This window comes from Echiichthys vipera (genome assembly GCF_963691815.1).
Source record: "Echiichthys vipera genome assembly, chromosome: 13".
Lineage (NCBI taxonomy): Eukaryota > Metazoa > Chordata > Actinopteri > Perciformes > Trachinidae > Echiichthys > Echiichthys vipera.
Window position 1 is genome coordinate 1828590 of NC_139838.1, and position 16346 is coordinate 1844935.

At 41.6% G+C, this 16346-nt stretch overlaps 1 protein-coding gene across 1 annotated transcript in view; it reads left to right on the plus strand.

Annotated features, from left to right (window-relative positions):
- Positions 1–12051, plus strand: part of ccn2b (cellular communication network factor 2b) — a 45626-nt gene extending 33575 nt beyond the window's left edge. The window contains exon 5 of the mRNA XM_083926054.1: positions 11422–12051. Within this exon, the coding sequence (XP_083782180.1) occupies positions 11422–11727 (306 nt within the window). The 3' untranslated portion in view covers positions 11728–12051. The remainder of the gene's footprint in view (positions 1–11421) is intronic.
- The last annotated feature ends 4295 nt before the right edge of the window (positions 12052–16346 follow it).

The window sequence follows — 16346 nt, forward strand, 5'->3', positions numbered from 1 at the left end:
GTTTGGCCGGAGAATCGGAGCAGCGGGGGCGGTGTTGCAGTCGCTCTACCGCACCGTTGTGATGAAAAGAGAGCTGAGCCGGAAGGCAAAGCTCTCGATCTACCGGTCAATCTTTGTTCCTACCCTCACCTATGGTCATGAAAGCTGGGTCATGACCGAAAGAACGAGGTCGCGGGTACAAGCGGCCGAAATGGGTTTTCTCAGGAGGGTGGCTGGAGTCTCCCTTAGAGATAGGGTGAGAAGTTCAGCCATCCGTGAGGAACTCGGAGTAGAGCCGCTGCTCCTTAGCGTTGAAAGGAGCCAGTTGAGGTGGTTCGGGCATTTAGTAAGGATGCCCCCTGGGCGTCTCCCTAGGGAGGTGTTCCAGGCACGTCCAGCTGGGAGGAGGCCTCGGGGAAGACCCAGGACTAGGTGGAGAGATTATATCTCCACACTGGCCTGGGAACGCCTCGGGATCCCCCAGTTAGAGCTGGTTAATGTGGCCCAGTGAAGTTTGGGGTCCCCTGCTAAAGCTGCTGCCCCCGCGACCCGACCCCGGATAAGCGGATGAAGATGAGATGAAATGAGACCATGCCCAAAGAAAACCACTCAGTGTCTCTGACGGAGTGTCAGTAACTGCTCTGAGCTCCGATCAAACTGTGAAACTAGACAGCACTGATCAAATATGAATTAGTATTCTGTTACTGTATTACTTATATCACACACACACACACACACGTACACACACACGCACGCACGCACACACACACACACACACACACACACACACACACACACACACACACACACACACACACACACACACACACACACACACACACACACACACACACACACACACACACACACACACACACACACACACACACACACACACACACACAAACACACACACATCCATCAGATGGTAACACAACAAACATTTTCAACCACCTAAAGAGACAGCATCCTAAACAGTCTGCTGAGTGAAATGGCGAGGAGTCCAGCCACACCTAAGCCAGCAGAGGCAACAGGTTGATTTAGGTAGCGCTTTGTTAAATTTCCATTGTATTTGGCACAAGTTTACAAAATTGCACAAACTGATAAAAAAAAAAAATCTTCATAAAGGTTCTTTGGCCTAAATGCTTTGTTAAATATTTTCTCTTTTTGGGGTTATATTTTTACATAGAGAGTACTTTGGTTGCACTGTTCATTAACTTGCAAAATAATTAAAAATCAATGTAGAAATACTGTGATAAAATTGTGATCGTGATTTTACTGTAAAAAAATCGTGATATGATATTTTTGCCTTATCACTCAGCTCTAGTATGCGGCCATTAGTACGGATGTCTGTGTAAAAGGGTGAATGTGACAATTAGTGTAAAGCGCCTTGAGTAGTCAGAAGACTAGAAAGTCCATTTGCAAGTCCATCTCCCATGTTAAAGTCCAATGTTTCATTGATCTAAAGATCCACCCAGACCTCCTCCATACACAGACTTTGTCAGTCAATAACAATGTCACCTAATTTCCTTCTTTGCTCTCATCATAATTACTAGAAGAGTAAGGGCATTCTCAACAGTGTGAAATCTTGATGCAAGACGTCTGTCAGTCTTGTAAAATACATACTTTTATTTAACATTGCAACTCAGCTACAAATTAGCTTTTGGTTGATTCACCTTGATGAATTAAGTAAAACACTTTGCATCAAACTATTAATTAATGATTTGTTCAACCAGGTAAAATCACTAACTCATTATACTGTATAATGTAATGTTAGACCAGCCCTGTGCCATCAATCCTAAATATGAAACATGTTTAAAATGATCTCAATGACTACAACAGGCACTGGATATGTTAAAAAGGAAATTATTAGAACCCTTCAACACTATAAACTGCATGATTGTTTTTTTTAACAAAATATGAAACCACAATGTGAGAATGTATAGTTACTTGACGGCAGAGGTGGTAACTGGAGTTTGAGACTCAGACTCGAGTCGCACTTAAATTGCACACAAATGTGCCTTGAGACTTGACTTGGACTCGCCTCCCAAAGACTTTAGAGTCGACTCAGACTTGAGATTTGAGATTTGTGCACAATGTTTTTATTTATGTACTTTTTCGAGCATTAACATCCGGAGCAGAAAGTCATTCTCTCCCACAGAGATGCATGAGCGATATGACATGGAGAGCACATCACCTGCTGCTGATGATGACAGGGGCGAAGTTAGTTCTAATTTGGATATTCAACAGATTGACTCCGGCCCTAGCCTATCAGAATATTTAACTTTAAACTAACTTCAGCCCGGTCTGCTGCTGCAGTGACGATCTGGCTCCACAGACCAACTGCTGTCAGCAGCGTCACTAACATGGTGGCTTATTTACATCTAGTCCGCAAATGTCTCCACAGACACAGATATTAGAATATTCGGCAATAAAGAACATTGGGAGAGCAAAGAAATCGTCAGTCTCAGCAAAAAAAACAAGAGTATCTCTGAGGAGCTCACAGAAACCACAAACCTTCTGAACAACAAAGGAACTAAACTCCTATAGAGCGAGAATGCTTGGCAAGCAAAATCTAACACTCTCAAGGTGAAGTTCTCCAAGGATCTGGATGATAGAGAGAAACAAATTCAGGACTTCAAGAAGGAACATAAAGGGTGCCTGGACATAGTGGAATTTGAATTACAGAAAAAAGTAAACCAGATGGTGGAGGGAATCCATGTGAGGGCCGCTGAAATCTTCAATATCAGCAAGGTGAAGGAGAGTCTCTCTCAGAAACTCAAAAAAACTACTGAACAGCTGAGCTGCAAAGAAGCCGAACTCTTACAGAGCATGAATGTCTGGCAGGCAAAATATAACGATCTGGAGGAGTCCAGAAAGGTGCTGTCTGAGAAACAACAGAGCTTGGACCTGCTGCAAATTGAAAACCAGAAGAAAGTGGACTCCAAGGCTGAACAAATCCAGCAGAGGAACACTCAAATCTTGGATATCTGCAAGGTGAAGGAGAGTCTCTCTCAGAAACTCAAAGAGACAACGAACCTGCTGAAGAACAAAGGAATTGAACTCCTACAGAGCGAGAATGCCTGGCAGGCAAAATTCAACGCTTCTCAGACGTCCTGGCCGAGAAACACCAAAACTGGGGGACTAAAGTCAAACAGATGGAGAAGGAGAAAAAGGAGCTGGAAAAGAAATCCAGAAACGTCCTGGCCGAGAAAGAAGAAAGCTGGGAAACAAAAGAAAATCTAATGCGGGAGGAGAAAAAGGAACTGGAGGTTATCTCTGAGGATGAAAAACAAAATGAGAGGCTTGTTTTGCAAGATGGGGGACAGAGAGGTAGAGCTGTAGAAAATTATAAGCAAAATGTACCAGAAGCAGATGAAATAGAAAGAAAAGACGGACAAAGCTGAGATGGGAAACACAGTAAAGGTGGAGAAACAAATGGAGGTAGTTTTTCAGCTGGATGCACAAGAATGTTACGGCCACAGTAAGGTGGAGGAGGCTGCTGGTTGTTCAAGTCAGTTTGGACAATAATAGCTCCCACTTCATCCCCCTTCACCCCCCCCCACCCATCCTCAGCAGATCCTCCCTCACCCTAAGCCCAATCCCCTCTACCCCTCCACCCTCTCATCCTGCTGAACGACGGGCAGCACAGTGGCTCAGTGGTTAGCACTGCAGCTTTACAGAGACACCTCCACCTGTCTGTCTGTGTGGAGTTTGTATATTCTCCCTGTTTCTGTGTGGGTTTTCTCCTGGTGATCAGGGGCCTGTTTCACAAAGCAGGTTTAGTGAAAACTCTGAGTCTGTTAACCCTGAAATGAGGGAAACTCTGAGTTTTCCGTTTCACAAAGGGAGGTAACTCAAACCAGAGACAGAGGGGTAACTCTAGCCGGTTTCACAAAGAGAGGTAACTTAACCTCTCGGTCAGTTACCATGGTAACATGCTCTCTGAAACTTTTTTTCTCAGAAAACCTTGAGTTTCTCTCTGTCTCCGCCCTCTTTCAGCCACACACGGTGTTTGATTTCCTCATTCATTCAGTCAGCAGGCGAGTTTTGGCGTAGTATAGTTCCGTCTGTTTTTTCAGAAAATCACTGCAAAAATCATTCAGTAGGCCTATTTAGAAGTTATATTAAGTGGTAACTATTTCACTACCATGGGATGTCCTTTTGATAACGATCCCGTGGATGAAGTTGACGCATTACTGCGCAGAGAATTAAATATTCGTCGGGAGATGATTATCAGACCGCGCTTTGACGTCCTTAATATACTGCAGCCATAATTACAAAATGAATGAAATGGATCTTTTGAGCAAGTTGAATGTATTTGACTTAGCGTTTCCTAAATATAATCCCAGCTTTTCTTGCAATTCATAGGTTCAAATGTGTGTGCTTTTAATGTGGTTACCGTTATATAAACTACTCCTATAGGTGGAAACAACAGCCTTCTGATCCAGAATATCAACTATAATGCGAGGGGGTCTATTTCACGGCAGGGAAACACCGTTTCATGTCACAGTCCATCTCATCCCTCCTTACATTTCCAACATTAACAACCAGTAATGCTCTTATATCCCAGTAGATATTGTGTGTTGCGCTGCGTTTTTTTGCAAATGGGAGTTTTTTTTGCATCATATAAAACAGCCACTTACGGTAATATTTACTTTACAATGTAAAACATGCTCAAAATGAGGCATCACCATGCGACAGTGCTGAGGTTTTACCTGTTTGAACAATGTTTTTATTTTTCATCTTAAGCTGCTGCCAAGTGCGCTTCTCCCCCGCGGGAATGCACTTAAATGAAATAAATTAATAGACTACCACTCAAGCAGTTCCCCCTGTGATATTACTGTGATTGCAAAAGACTACATTTAAACTTATGCACTGACCCGAGCCGCAATGTTCTCCCGCACCGTCTCCCTCTCTTTTGCTGCTGCAGCGGTGTAAACCTGCTCAAACTCACCGTATGAGCACCCCGTTGCCATGATGACTCGTCGAATCAGGGCTCCATTGATGCTGTCTTTTTTTACTTGTGGTGCTCGCGCTTAACTCCAGGTCAAACTTCTCTGAGTTGATCAACCTAACGTAAATCTGCTGTTCTGGAACCGAAAACTCAGAGTTTTCTATCTCAGAGTAGATCAACTCAAAGTTCAGGGTTAAACTCAGAGTTTTTTTAACCTGCTTTGTGAAACAGGCCCCTGGTTTCCTCCCACAACACAAAGATATACACTTTAGGCTAATTCCACACTCTAAATTATCCCAAAATTTATTTAAAAAAAAATCTATTAATCATGAAACCTTTATAGGCCCATTTGACACACACACACACAAAAAAACTATTTATTCATGACTAACTTTAGGCTGATTGGACACTCTTAATTACCCCCAAATACATAAAAAAATCAAAATAACTATCCTAAATAACTTTAAACATCATCATCATTCATCTTCAACCACTTGTCCCTGTCGGGGTCGCGGGGGGCTGGAGCTGATCCCAGCTGACATCGGGCGTGATGCGGGGTACACCCTGGACAGGACGTCTAATCAAATAAAAAAAATCAAATTAAAGTTCAATGTGTCTGTGTCTCTAAATGACATTATGGTGATATCATAGAAGTGCGGGTATCTGTTTATGTCATGATTTAAAATGAAAAAAAATGATTGAATCCTCTTTAAACATTTTTAATTATTATTTACTCTAATTTAGTTTAAATATTTTGATGAACTCTTTATTTGTATATATTTGTACATTTTTAATAATGTTGTAAGGCAAAATGTGTAAATCACGCTGGAAAAGTATACTGTATATCCTTTTATGTATTATCATTTCAGGATTTGAAACAAAAAAAGTGACTATTTCAAAACAGTATAATGACTTTCTATAGGCACTGTAAACAGGGCTGCAGTGCTATATTTTTTTACTACCGGAGCACACCCACACATGCACATGTGTGCACGCACATTATTAAAATGGTACACTTTTTCTAAGGTTGTGTGTTCTGTCTTTTTCATCTGATTAATTAATTCACTTTAATATATGTTTCTCGAACTGTTGTTTTCCTCAATTTCACACAGAACGTGTTTATTACAAGGTGAAACGTTATTTTTTCAGATCAAGGTCAATTTTGCATAGTTAATAAATAATGAATCAACCAATCAGGTTGTCTGTTTACTTTAGCTTCTCCTGCTTCAGTTTCCTGACTGTCCAGAAATCACAGGAGGAGACGCTTTTATTTTGCCTCCTATCCAAAGTCTCCAGTGTTAACCTCCGTCACTTCACTCAGCAGCAGAAAGAGGACACGGCTCCTCCTGAGCTGCTGTGAATGTTCAAACCTTTTATGTTTATATTCGCACTGCTGCCGCTGTGAATAGTGCCGCTGTCATTCAGTCTTTCCCTACTATTGTTCAGTCCTTTACCGCTCTTTGACAGCAACTGGAAACTTTAAGACAGCACACATGGGCATTTTACGGCCCACGGGCCGGGAGTCTAAGTCCAGCCTGCGGCATCCACAGAGGAGAAAAGAAAAAAAAAATTCCCGCATTACAGAGGCATATGAGTTTGCACTGCTATACCATCTGATTGCAACAGAGGGCACGGTTTTGATTTGGAGCGCTTCCTCGCCTCTTCCTCGACAGTTTGATGGTCGTCAGGATGAGTGCTGTAAAAATGAGGAAAGTTGATTCGGAATGTCGTGTTTTTAACACAGAGTGGACTTCAAAGGCTTCTATGCCTGATATGCCAAAATGCAATTTCTGTTTTTAAAGAGTATAATATTAAGAGACATTTTTCGACGAAGCATGCCAACTATGCCACCAACCTATCATGATTTTCCTACACTGCATAATTCACCAAGAATCCCTGTGTAAATCTGTGCTGCAAATGGATCATGTCACCAAAACGGTGGTAAAACTCGTAAACTTAATCCGGACTCGAGGGCTCAACCACCGCCAGTTTATTCAGCTGCTGGAGGAAAGCGGAGCAGAGCACACGGACGTGCTGTACCACTCCAATGTTCGCTGGCTGAGCCTGGGAAAGGTGCTTCATCATGTGTGGGAGTTGAGAGATCGTGATGTTTCTGGGAAATGTAGGTAAAGCAGAAGAGTTCACAGAGTTGCAAGACTTGGATTGGATGTGTGATTTTGCATTTGGGGTGGATGTACTGAGCCATCTAGACGACCTAAACGTGAAGTTACAGGGGAAAAACGCGTTTGTGCATGAGCTGTATTCACATGTGACAGCGTTCAAAGCCAAGCTGATTCTGTTTTCACGACAGATGAGCAACAAGTCTCTCACACATTTCTCAACGCTGGCTACACTGAATGTGCCACCCGGCCACACTGACAGATACTCCGCTACTCTGACACACCTCCACACTGAGTTCAACCGCCGCTTCGCTGACTTTGAGATAATTCAACCAGAACTGGAGCTGGTGTCCACTCCCTGTCAGATCCAGGGCAGGAAAGAGGACTCAGATGCGGAGGTTTGCGGTTAAACACTGAATTTATTATCTTGACGACTGGGACGTGACACAGGGAAAAAGCCACAAACAAAAAAATCACTCCGCACAGGAGGAACAAAACCAAAGTCGTCAGTGTAAAACCAAAGTACCAAATCAAAGCGCTCCGTACAGGAGGAAAAAACAAAAGGCAAAGTTAACAAATAAATCTCAAAATAAGAACACTCCGTACAGGAGGAATAAACAAATATAAAGTGAACAAAATAATTAATTAAATAAAGACGCTCCAACCTGGAGGAAAAAACAAAGTCTCAAGAGAATTCAAAAAGGGAAAACTTACTTGGAAGAATAAGGAGTACAAAAACCTGAACAAAGATCTCAAGAACATGAACAAGACTGTGGAACAAAACACTGGATACATTCGACGCACGGTAAGCAATAATCTGGCACAGAACAGGGGTAAAGACACAGACTTTATACACATGAGGGAAGGGGAGCCACAGGTGGAAACAATCGGGAATCAGGGAATGACGTCAGACCGGTGACACAAGAGGAAGAGCAAGTGACCTGGAATGAGAGGAGAGTTATCTTTCAAAATAAAACAGGAAATTTACAAGACAAAAAACCCAAAGACAGGACAAACCTCACCACGGCGTGACAGTACCCCTCCCTCTAGGGCCGACACCTGATGGCCCAGGGAGTTCAGGATGAGCTTGAAAGAAGTCCCTGATTAAGCTAGGGTCCATGATGTGGCGAGAGGGAACCCACTGTCTTTCTTCGGGTCCATATCCTTCCCAGTCCACCAGAAACTGTCAGCCCCGGCCCCGGTTGCGTACCGCCAGTAACTGCTTGACCTTGTAAACTGGTCCCCCATCGATCACCTCCGGGGGAGGAGGGGGTGCCACTGTTGGTACCACGGAGTTCTCCTTCGCTGGTCGGGGCCAGGTTAGTTTCAGAAAACCTTGAGTTTCTCTCTGTCTCCGCCCTCTTTCAGCCACACACTGTGTTTGATTTCCTCATTCATTCAGTCAGCGGGCGAGTTTTGGTGTAGTATAGTTCTGTCGTCTGTTTTTTCAGAAAATCATTGCAAAAATCATTCAGTAGGCCTACATTAGAAGTTATATTAGGTGGCAACTATTTCACTACCATGGTGTGTCCTTTTGATAACGATCCCGTGGATGAAGGTGCAGCATTACTGCGCAGAGAATTAAATATTTGTTGGGAGATGATTATCAAACTATTGATTATAGATGTTCTTGCATTTCCAGGCTATTCTCTTTTTGAGCGGTACCGTTTCATATCACAGCAGATATTGTGTGTTGCGCTGCGTTTTTCAAAAGTGTGTGCTTTTAATTGGGTTACCGGTATATAAACTACTCCTATACAGCCTTCTGATCCAGAATATCATCTATAATGCAAGGGGGTGCATTTCACAGCAGGGGTGCTGAATACGGCACAACACCGTTTCATGTCACAGTCCATCATTTACATACACAGCCTCATCCGTCCTTACATTTCCAACATTAACAACCAAAGTCATGCTCTCACATCCCAGCAGATATTGTGTGTTGCGCTGCGTTTTTTTGCAAATGGGAGTTATTTATACAACATATAAAACAGCCACAGCCATTACGTTTAAACTTACGCACTGACCCGAGCAGCAATGTTCTCCGACGCCGTCTCCCTCTCTTTTGCTGCTGCAGCGGTGTTACACTTTCGGCTCAACATGCTCAAACTCTCCGTATGAGCGCATTAATATTTCCAATTCCAGTGGTTGCGTAGCGCTCAGCTTCCCCGTTGCTATGGTGACTCGTCGATCAGGGCTCCATTGATGCTGTCTTTTTTTACTTGTGGTGCACGCGCTTAACTCCAGGTCAAACTACTCTGAGTTGATCAACCTAACGCAAATCTGCTGTTCTGGAACTGAAAACTCAGAGTTTCCTATCTCAGAGTAGATCAACTCAGAGTTCAGGGTTAGACTCAGAGTTTTTTGAACCTGCTTTGTGAAACGGACCCCTGCACAGGCATGCATGGAGGATGCTTGTTTTGTTTGGCTCCACCTATGTCTGCGAACAAACATTTTCCGTGATGAACTACAACAAGTCACGTTACAGATCACAGCTGACGGATGAACATCTGTCCTCTGTGTTGCGCATTGCAACAACACAAATGACGCCAGGCTTTGATGAACATGCAAGAGGAGGTGACCGTCTGCATTGTTCTCATTAACTGACAACACTTACCCCACCTGTGCACAAAGCTGCAGACATGTACACAGACAGTGGACACAGTGTTTTTCTGTAAGTAAAAAACATACAAAAGCTTAATTTTATTTTGTTTTGTTAGTTTTATGGTGATTGGTTGTTGTTTTTATTTTGTTTTCTTTTGTTTTACAGCAAGAATGTTGCGAAGTGACAGATTACTAGAATAGTTAGATATGAGGGGCAGGCAATATAGGTTGTTGATGTTTCTTCTCCCTGCTCCCTTCCAACCAATGGAAGAAATGTTGTGATGATATTGTCAAATTGTGAAATTGCCCTTGGTCGGAATAAATAAAAAGAAAGAAAGAAAGAAAAAAAGAATATTTTCTTCATTGAGTGACGCAGATCTGTTAAACAAAAATAACATAGAACTTAATTAAGTAGTTCATTGTAATATTTAGGAGTAGCCTATGATCATGTATTTGTTTAAAAAGGGCTGGTGTATAACACATCAAATCCACCAAATCTATGTACAGGTAGTTTAAAATAATTCTGTACTAAATATTCCATGTTTAAATTTTATTTCCAATTGTGTGGCCCTTCACTTACTTTAACGGAGTCAGTATGGCCCACTGGAAAAAAATATTGCCCACCCCTGATCTACAGTATGCCAATGTTAAAGACGCATGAAGTACATGGGCATTAACGGGTACATCATTTAAAATTAATGTATCACTAAATTAAAAAGGGTTGCACCACACAAATTAGTTCATACATAGGAATTGTAACAAAATATTTGCACCCAGTAACTGCCGTGTTTAACTGTTGGCTAACTGACAAATGTATGTCAAGAATTGAATGAAAGGTTGTTCTTGGAAAAGAGGTTTTTAATCTCAAAAAGTTGTTTTACCTGGTTTAATAAAGGATATTGAATATTGAATAATGGGGTCATCCCTATGTTCCCTGGTCGCATAAGCCTTTGCCCTCGCGGATTTAATTCAGCATTTTTGTTAAGGTTAGAGTCAGGGTTAGGGGGTAGGGTTTGGCACTGATTGTAGAAAAGATAACAGACAGGGGAACATTGGACCCTTATTTTTGAATAGGTGACTTCAATACGGTCTGTAGTTAACACAGCCTTAAGATTTTAACGATTTGTTCTACAAGATAAAATACATCAGTAAACTCATCTTGTGAATTTATAGGGAAGGTTTCCGTTGCCACAGTACTCTACAGGGGAATTGTTGGGTCTATGTAAATCATAAATAAGTCATAGAGTGTGGTCCATACCTACTCTGTAAAGTGTCCTGAGATAACTTTTGTTATGATTTGGCACTATAAATTAAATTGAATTGGATTGAATTTTGAAGCTTGTATGTGTCTCAACAAGTGGCTAAATCAGACTGCTAACATCATCACCTCATACAAGAGAAATCGGTTGGAAACTAGTGGGTAGTGTAGTTTGTTCATTGCCTAATGTTAGCTTTTTACTTCTGCCGATTGCATTTATGCTTCAAGAATCATAAAAGCGCTGTTCATTTGTTAAGATCATCTTGCTGAATAAAACGTGTAGGTAACATACAGTTTTGTTTGCCCCAGACCCCTTTTTTCTTCAATGATCTAAAATCCAATGGAAAAATCCCATTGGCTTTTTTGTCAAGGGAACCCAGGGTGATGCTAACTTATGGGCCAGCCTACAAAAATATGTCATCCCTACTGGACTGTACAACTAAAAGTACACTGTGTCTATGATGATGACATATCATTCACTGATTATCATCTCTGTCCCACAGAAGGGGAAGAAATGTGTCCGGACACCAAAGGCCCAGCAAGGAATGCGCTTCGAGCTGTCGGGCTGCTCCAGCAGTCGGCTGTACAAACCTAAGTTCTGCGGTGTGTGCACAGACAATCGCTGCTGCACACCGCACACCACCATCACAGCCAATGTGGAGTTCCTCTGTCCAGAGGGAGAAGTCTTCATGAAGAAGATGATGTTCATCAAGACATGTTTCTGCCATCATGATTGTCCACAAGATAATGACATTTTCTTGTCTTACAACACAAGGCGGATGATTGGAGACTATGAAAATGAGATGTGATGGGAGGGTTACTCACACACATTCACTCATACAAATCAAGACTGCATTCCATCATCAAACTCTACCCCTACAACTACACGCCTTACCTTCGGTGTATTCAAATTTAAAGTAGTGGGACAGTAATTCATTACTTTTTCTAAAAAAGAAAACATTTTCTTGCTGTTGGCAGTTGAAAAGATGAGTAGTCATCAAGCCAATGTTGCGTTGGTCTGGAAAACATCCATTGAGAGGTGGTTCAACCGGAACATGGAAATTTTAAATAATTGCCTCAATCAACCTTTATTTATACTCGCAAGACACTGAGGTTTCCCTCATTTAAAGCAACTAAACACGTAGTAACTAACAATCAAAAACACAGAATTACACAGGGTAAAAGGTGTGGTAAAAAACAGGATATGATAAAAACATGAGGTAAAGTCAAGGATCAAAGATAAAAGACAACCATAAGAAAACAGTTAAGGCAATACATAAAGAAAAAAGATGAAAACAATTATATTTAACCCGGCTAACCCCAATCCAGCCATGATTTTCAAAAACTGCTGTCTGAAGGGCATCCATGGTGAAACAATTGTCACACAAACACACACAATATACACGATATAATCCCAGCCAGAAAACTAGAAAAAGCAATTCTTCATTAGCAGCTGTTCCTCTTTATCCTGGTAGCCACACAAAAGAGGAAAAGCATGCCCACACTTTTATGACCAGTAAAGGTACACGTGCAATTTGGTAGAGAGACACGCTGACAACGAAACGTAATGACATGTTGCAATTTGTTTTTTTCTTTGCATCAAAACAACATCCCACCACTGGGCAGTTGCTGGTGGTGTACTCTGGTGCTCAGGGTTTGGTTTTAGTACCCCAGATTCAAGGGAAAGCTGTCAGGTCGCTTGAATAATCATATAAAGAAATGCATCATGAAGGGGCAAAGATGATACATTTCATGTGATAACAGGTGGTTGTATATCAGGAAGATAATCACACCCCTGTTAAAAAAAAAGTGTTTGGTATCAGCGAACAGCCGTAGAAAGATCAAGGCAGACATTCCCAAGTGACTCCAAAGACCATTTTCGAACAAAGAAAAATCTCACTTAGGTCACATGAGGCCGGACATTGTCCTGCACCAGGAGGAGCCGAGGTCTCACTGCAGCAGAGTAAGGTCTGTCAGTCACTCTGAGGATTTCACCCTGGTCCCTAACAGCAGTCAGGGTACTGTTGGCTCTGACATGGAGGTCTGTGTGATCCTCCAATGATATGCCTCCTCAGACCATCACTGACCCACCACCAAACAGGTCATGCTGGATGATGTTACAGGCAGCAGAACATTCACCACAGCGTCTCCAGACTCTATCACTCCTCACACATGTGCTCAGTGTGAACCTGCTCTCACCTGTGAGGAGAACAGGGCGCCAGTGGTGGACCAATTCTGTTGTTCTCTCTGAGTGCCAGTGGAGCTGCACGGTGCTGGGCTGTGAGAACAGGTCCCACTAGAGGACATCAGGCCCTCTTGGAGTTTGTCTCTGACTGTTTGGTCAGAAACATGCACACCAACAGCCTGCTGGAGGTCATTCTGTAGGGCTGTGACAGAGCTCCTCCTGTTCCTCCTCTCACAAAGGAGCAGATACTGGGTGTAATGGCTGGTCTCTATGTTAGCAGGACAAGGACACTAGCAGCGGTGTACTTGTCTTGATTTTGCCTCCTTTGCAGCTGTTGTCGCTTTCATTTGCACCAAAGAAGCTGAAACTGATTCAATCACTTGTTTCTTCCTAAATGGAGAGATTGATGTCCCTGAAGTTTAACTCAGTTAAAGTTAAAGTTTAGTGTTCCCCTCAGTTTTTTCAGCAGTCAAAGATTGAAAATGAATTTCCATGAATACAACGCAGTAGGGATGTAACTATACACTGAACTAACGATGCGATACAATTTGCGATACTGAGTTCACAATAGGATTTTCGCAAAAAAAATTTCAACAAGACACTGACGACAAATTATGAGTGAAAAGATCAGTTTTTTAAAATCCATACAATATATACAGCTGCCACTATATGACTATTATTCTACTGATGAATCTATCACCAATATTATATTGATTCATTTTCCTTCAAAAAATCAAATTGATGTTAACCAGTACTGACAACGTAGTGTTTACTTCACCTTTCTCTCCTCTGCTCTCTCACCACACGAGGCAGTGGGCTTCTGTGCAGCCATTGTGTATTATAATGGACACTCTTTGCTGCTCTGTAGCGGGTAGCAGCGGCAGACGTCTGTGCCAGGGTCCCTGCTTGTGTATTTGACCACTTGATGAAATTTCAACAGCGCCACTTATCAGCACCACCACATTTTACCACAGGTCTACAAGGGAATTTGCGATTAATTTTTCATCTCAACCAATTTAAATCTTTACGCATTTAAATTGATTTTAAACCGTCTCGCTATGCATCTTTACATCCTTACAATGCAGCCATGGTGTTTGGTATTCTGCATAGGATTCTGCATGTTTAATGACTTTTGATACTTTCTCAAATATTTATGAAAACGAAAAGCCAAAAGCTTGATTTTCCTGATTTTGTATGTAATCTTGAGATAATGGTATTTAAAGGTTCCGTGTGTAACTTTCAGAAAACCCCTGCTTTTAGTGAACTGCAGTCAGCATTCTGTTGCTTGCTGTATGTTCGCACAGTCCATAGCCATGAGTGAGTATCGCCCAAAACACATATACATATATATATATATTACTTTCAATATATACGTCCACTAAAAGATTGAGTTTTTTGTCACTGACAGGCTCAGATTGTTAGTATAAATGTCTCACTACGTTGGTGAAAGATGGAGAAGTTTCCATTCTCCTGCCATTCTTTGGTGTGTATCTACTGATGCAGGTCAACACAGTAACTTGTCTACTCCTGCAACTGCACTTTTTGAGACAAGAGGGCCACGGCTAGAGTTTGAGGTGACAGACAAACAAAAAAATGCTAAATCCTCCTGCTTCCTCAAAATCACCAGTGTTGAAACATTTTCCTTCAAAAAATAGTAACACTCAGACATGGTGCATTCAGGTCGCAGAAACTTAAACAGTTAAAAGTACCCTTCTGCCATCTAAAGGTACTGTGTGCAGGTTTTATGTACATTTTTTGTCTATATAGCATTTGTTTTCTTTTTGTCATTGTATCAGGGGAGGTATTAAGTATTGTTTGTTTTTGTTTTTTTAATACTAGTATCATATCGAAATTCAAATTCTGGGATTATGACAACCTTATAACCATCTACTATAGAACACTGACCATACAGCTTTACGCAAAATTTGATTGGCTGTATCGAAATATAAGGTCTCAATCTCAGTGACGTGCAGTGAGGGTTGGGGTTGGGGAGGCACTAGGAGGATGCCAATAGGATAGGAGGAGAGAATAGGATGCTGAAAACCATTTTAAAACACCAGTGCAACTGTATATTGCAGTATATCTGACCTTTACTGTAAATGACTATATATTGCAGTATATCTTACCTTTACTGTAAATGACTATATATTGCAGCATATCTTACCTTTACTGTAAATTACTGTATATTGCAGTATATCTTTCCTTTACTGACTGAAAGTCCAGCTTTGAAAAATGTCTTAGTTTAGAAATCAAATCCTCCATTTTCAGGGCGAGAAATGACAGCTTGTCTCTAAGCTCTACAGCGTCGCACAGCACACTTCTTGTGTTTACTTTTTGCACACAGGTCAGAGTTCACCGTTATCTGGCTGCAGGCTATCAGGCTGCTCACTATCGCCGCCTGCCTTGAGGCAGAGGTACTGCCTGCCTCAAGCCAGGCATTTCCCCTGTGGATTTATGTCACATCAATAAGATGTAAATATTACACACATACGTAAAATATATTACTGAACACCATGGAAAAGAAGACGTATGCTTTTATTACATAAAAGTGTCCTCAACCATCATATTGGAAACATACACAGAAATGGGAACAAGCACGCGCAGAGGGCACGCGCTCAATCCAGTTTGTGAGTGATTGCGCAATCTGGAGGGAGGCACGGCTGTCCGTGCCTCACCTCTCGCATCCGAAGAGACTCCGTTTATTTAAATAGGAAATACGGAATTTTCTGCCATTTTTACTATAAAAACGGTCAAAATACATTAAGAACCACACCAAAATCATAGTCCAGAGGACAAATATTAATACTTGTGTTATTTTATTATTTCGTTTCTTTTTCCTCTCATGATGACAGGGGAGGCACAGCCTCACCTGCCTCCCCTGACCGCACGTCACTGCTCAATCTGCATAAATGGAATGCATGACGATTTTTTGCAAAACTAGGACATCATGACATCACAAAACCAAAAAATATATAAAATAGAAATGTCTCCCTTTTGGTTTCATTTTTTTCTCCCAAAGTAGAGCACAAGACAAATGTTTTACAGAGCAGATATATAAGCCTATGCTACAGCAGACAAAAACAAACTGTTTAGTTTGAGTTGGATATTAATATGACGCATTTAATCCTAATTCCTCTTCAGAGGCTGGAGGTTAGTTTTGTGTCCTCATGCACATCATATTTGACAGTATGGTCTAAAGACCAATGGAGAAGAGAAATAACATGTCTGAATAATTGCTGTTAC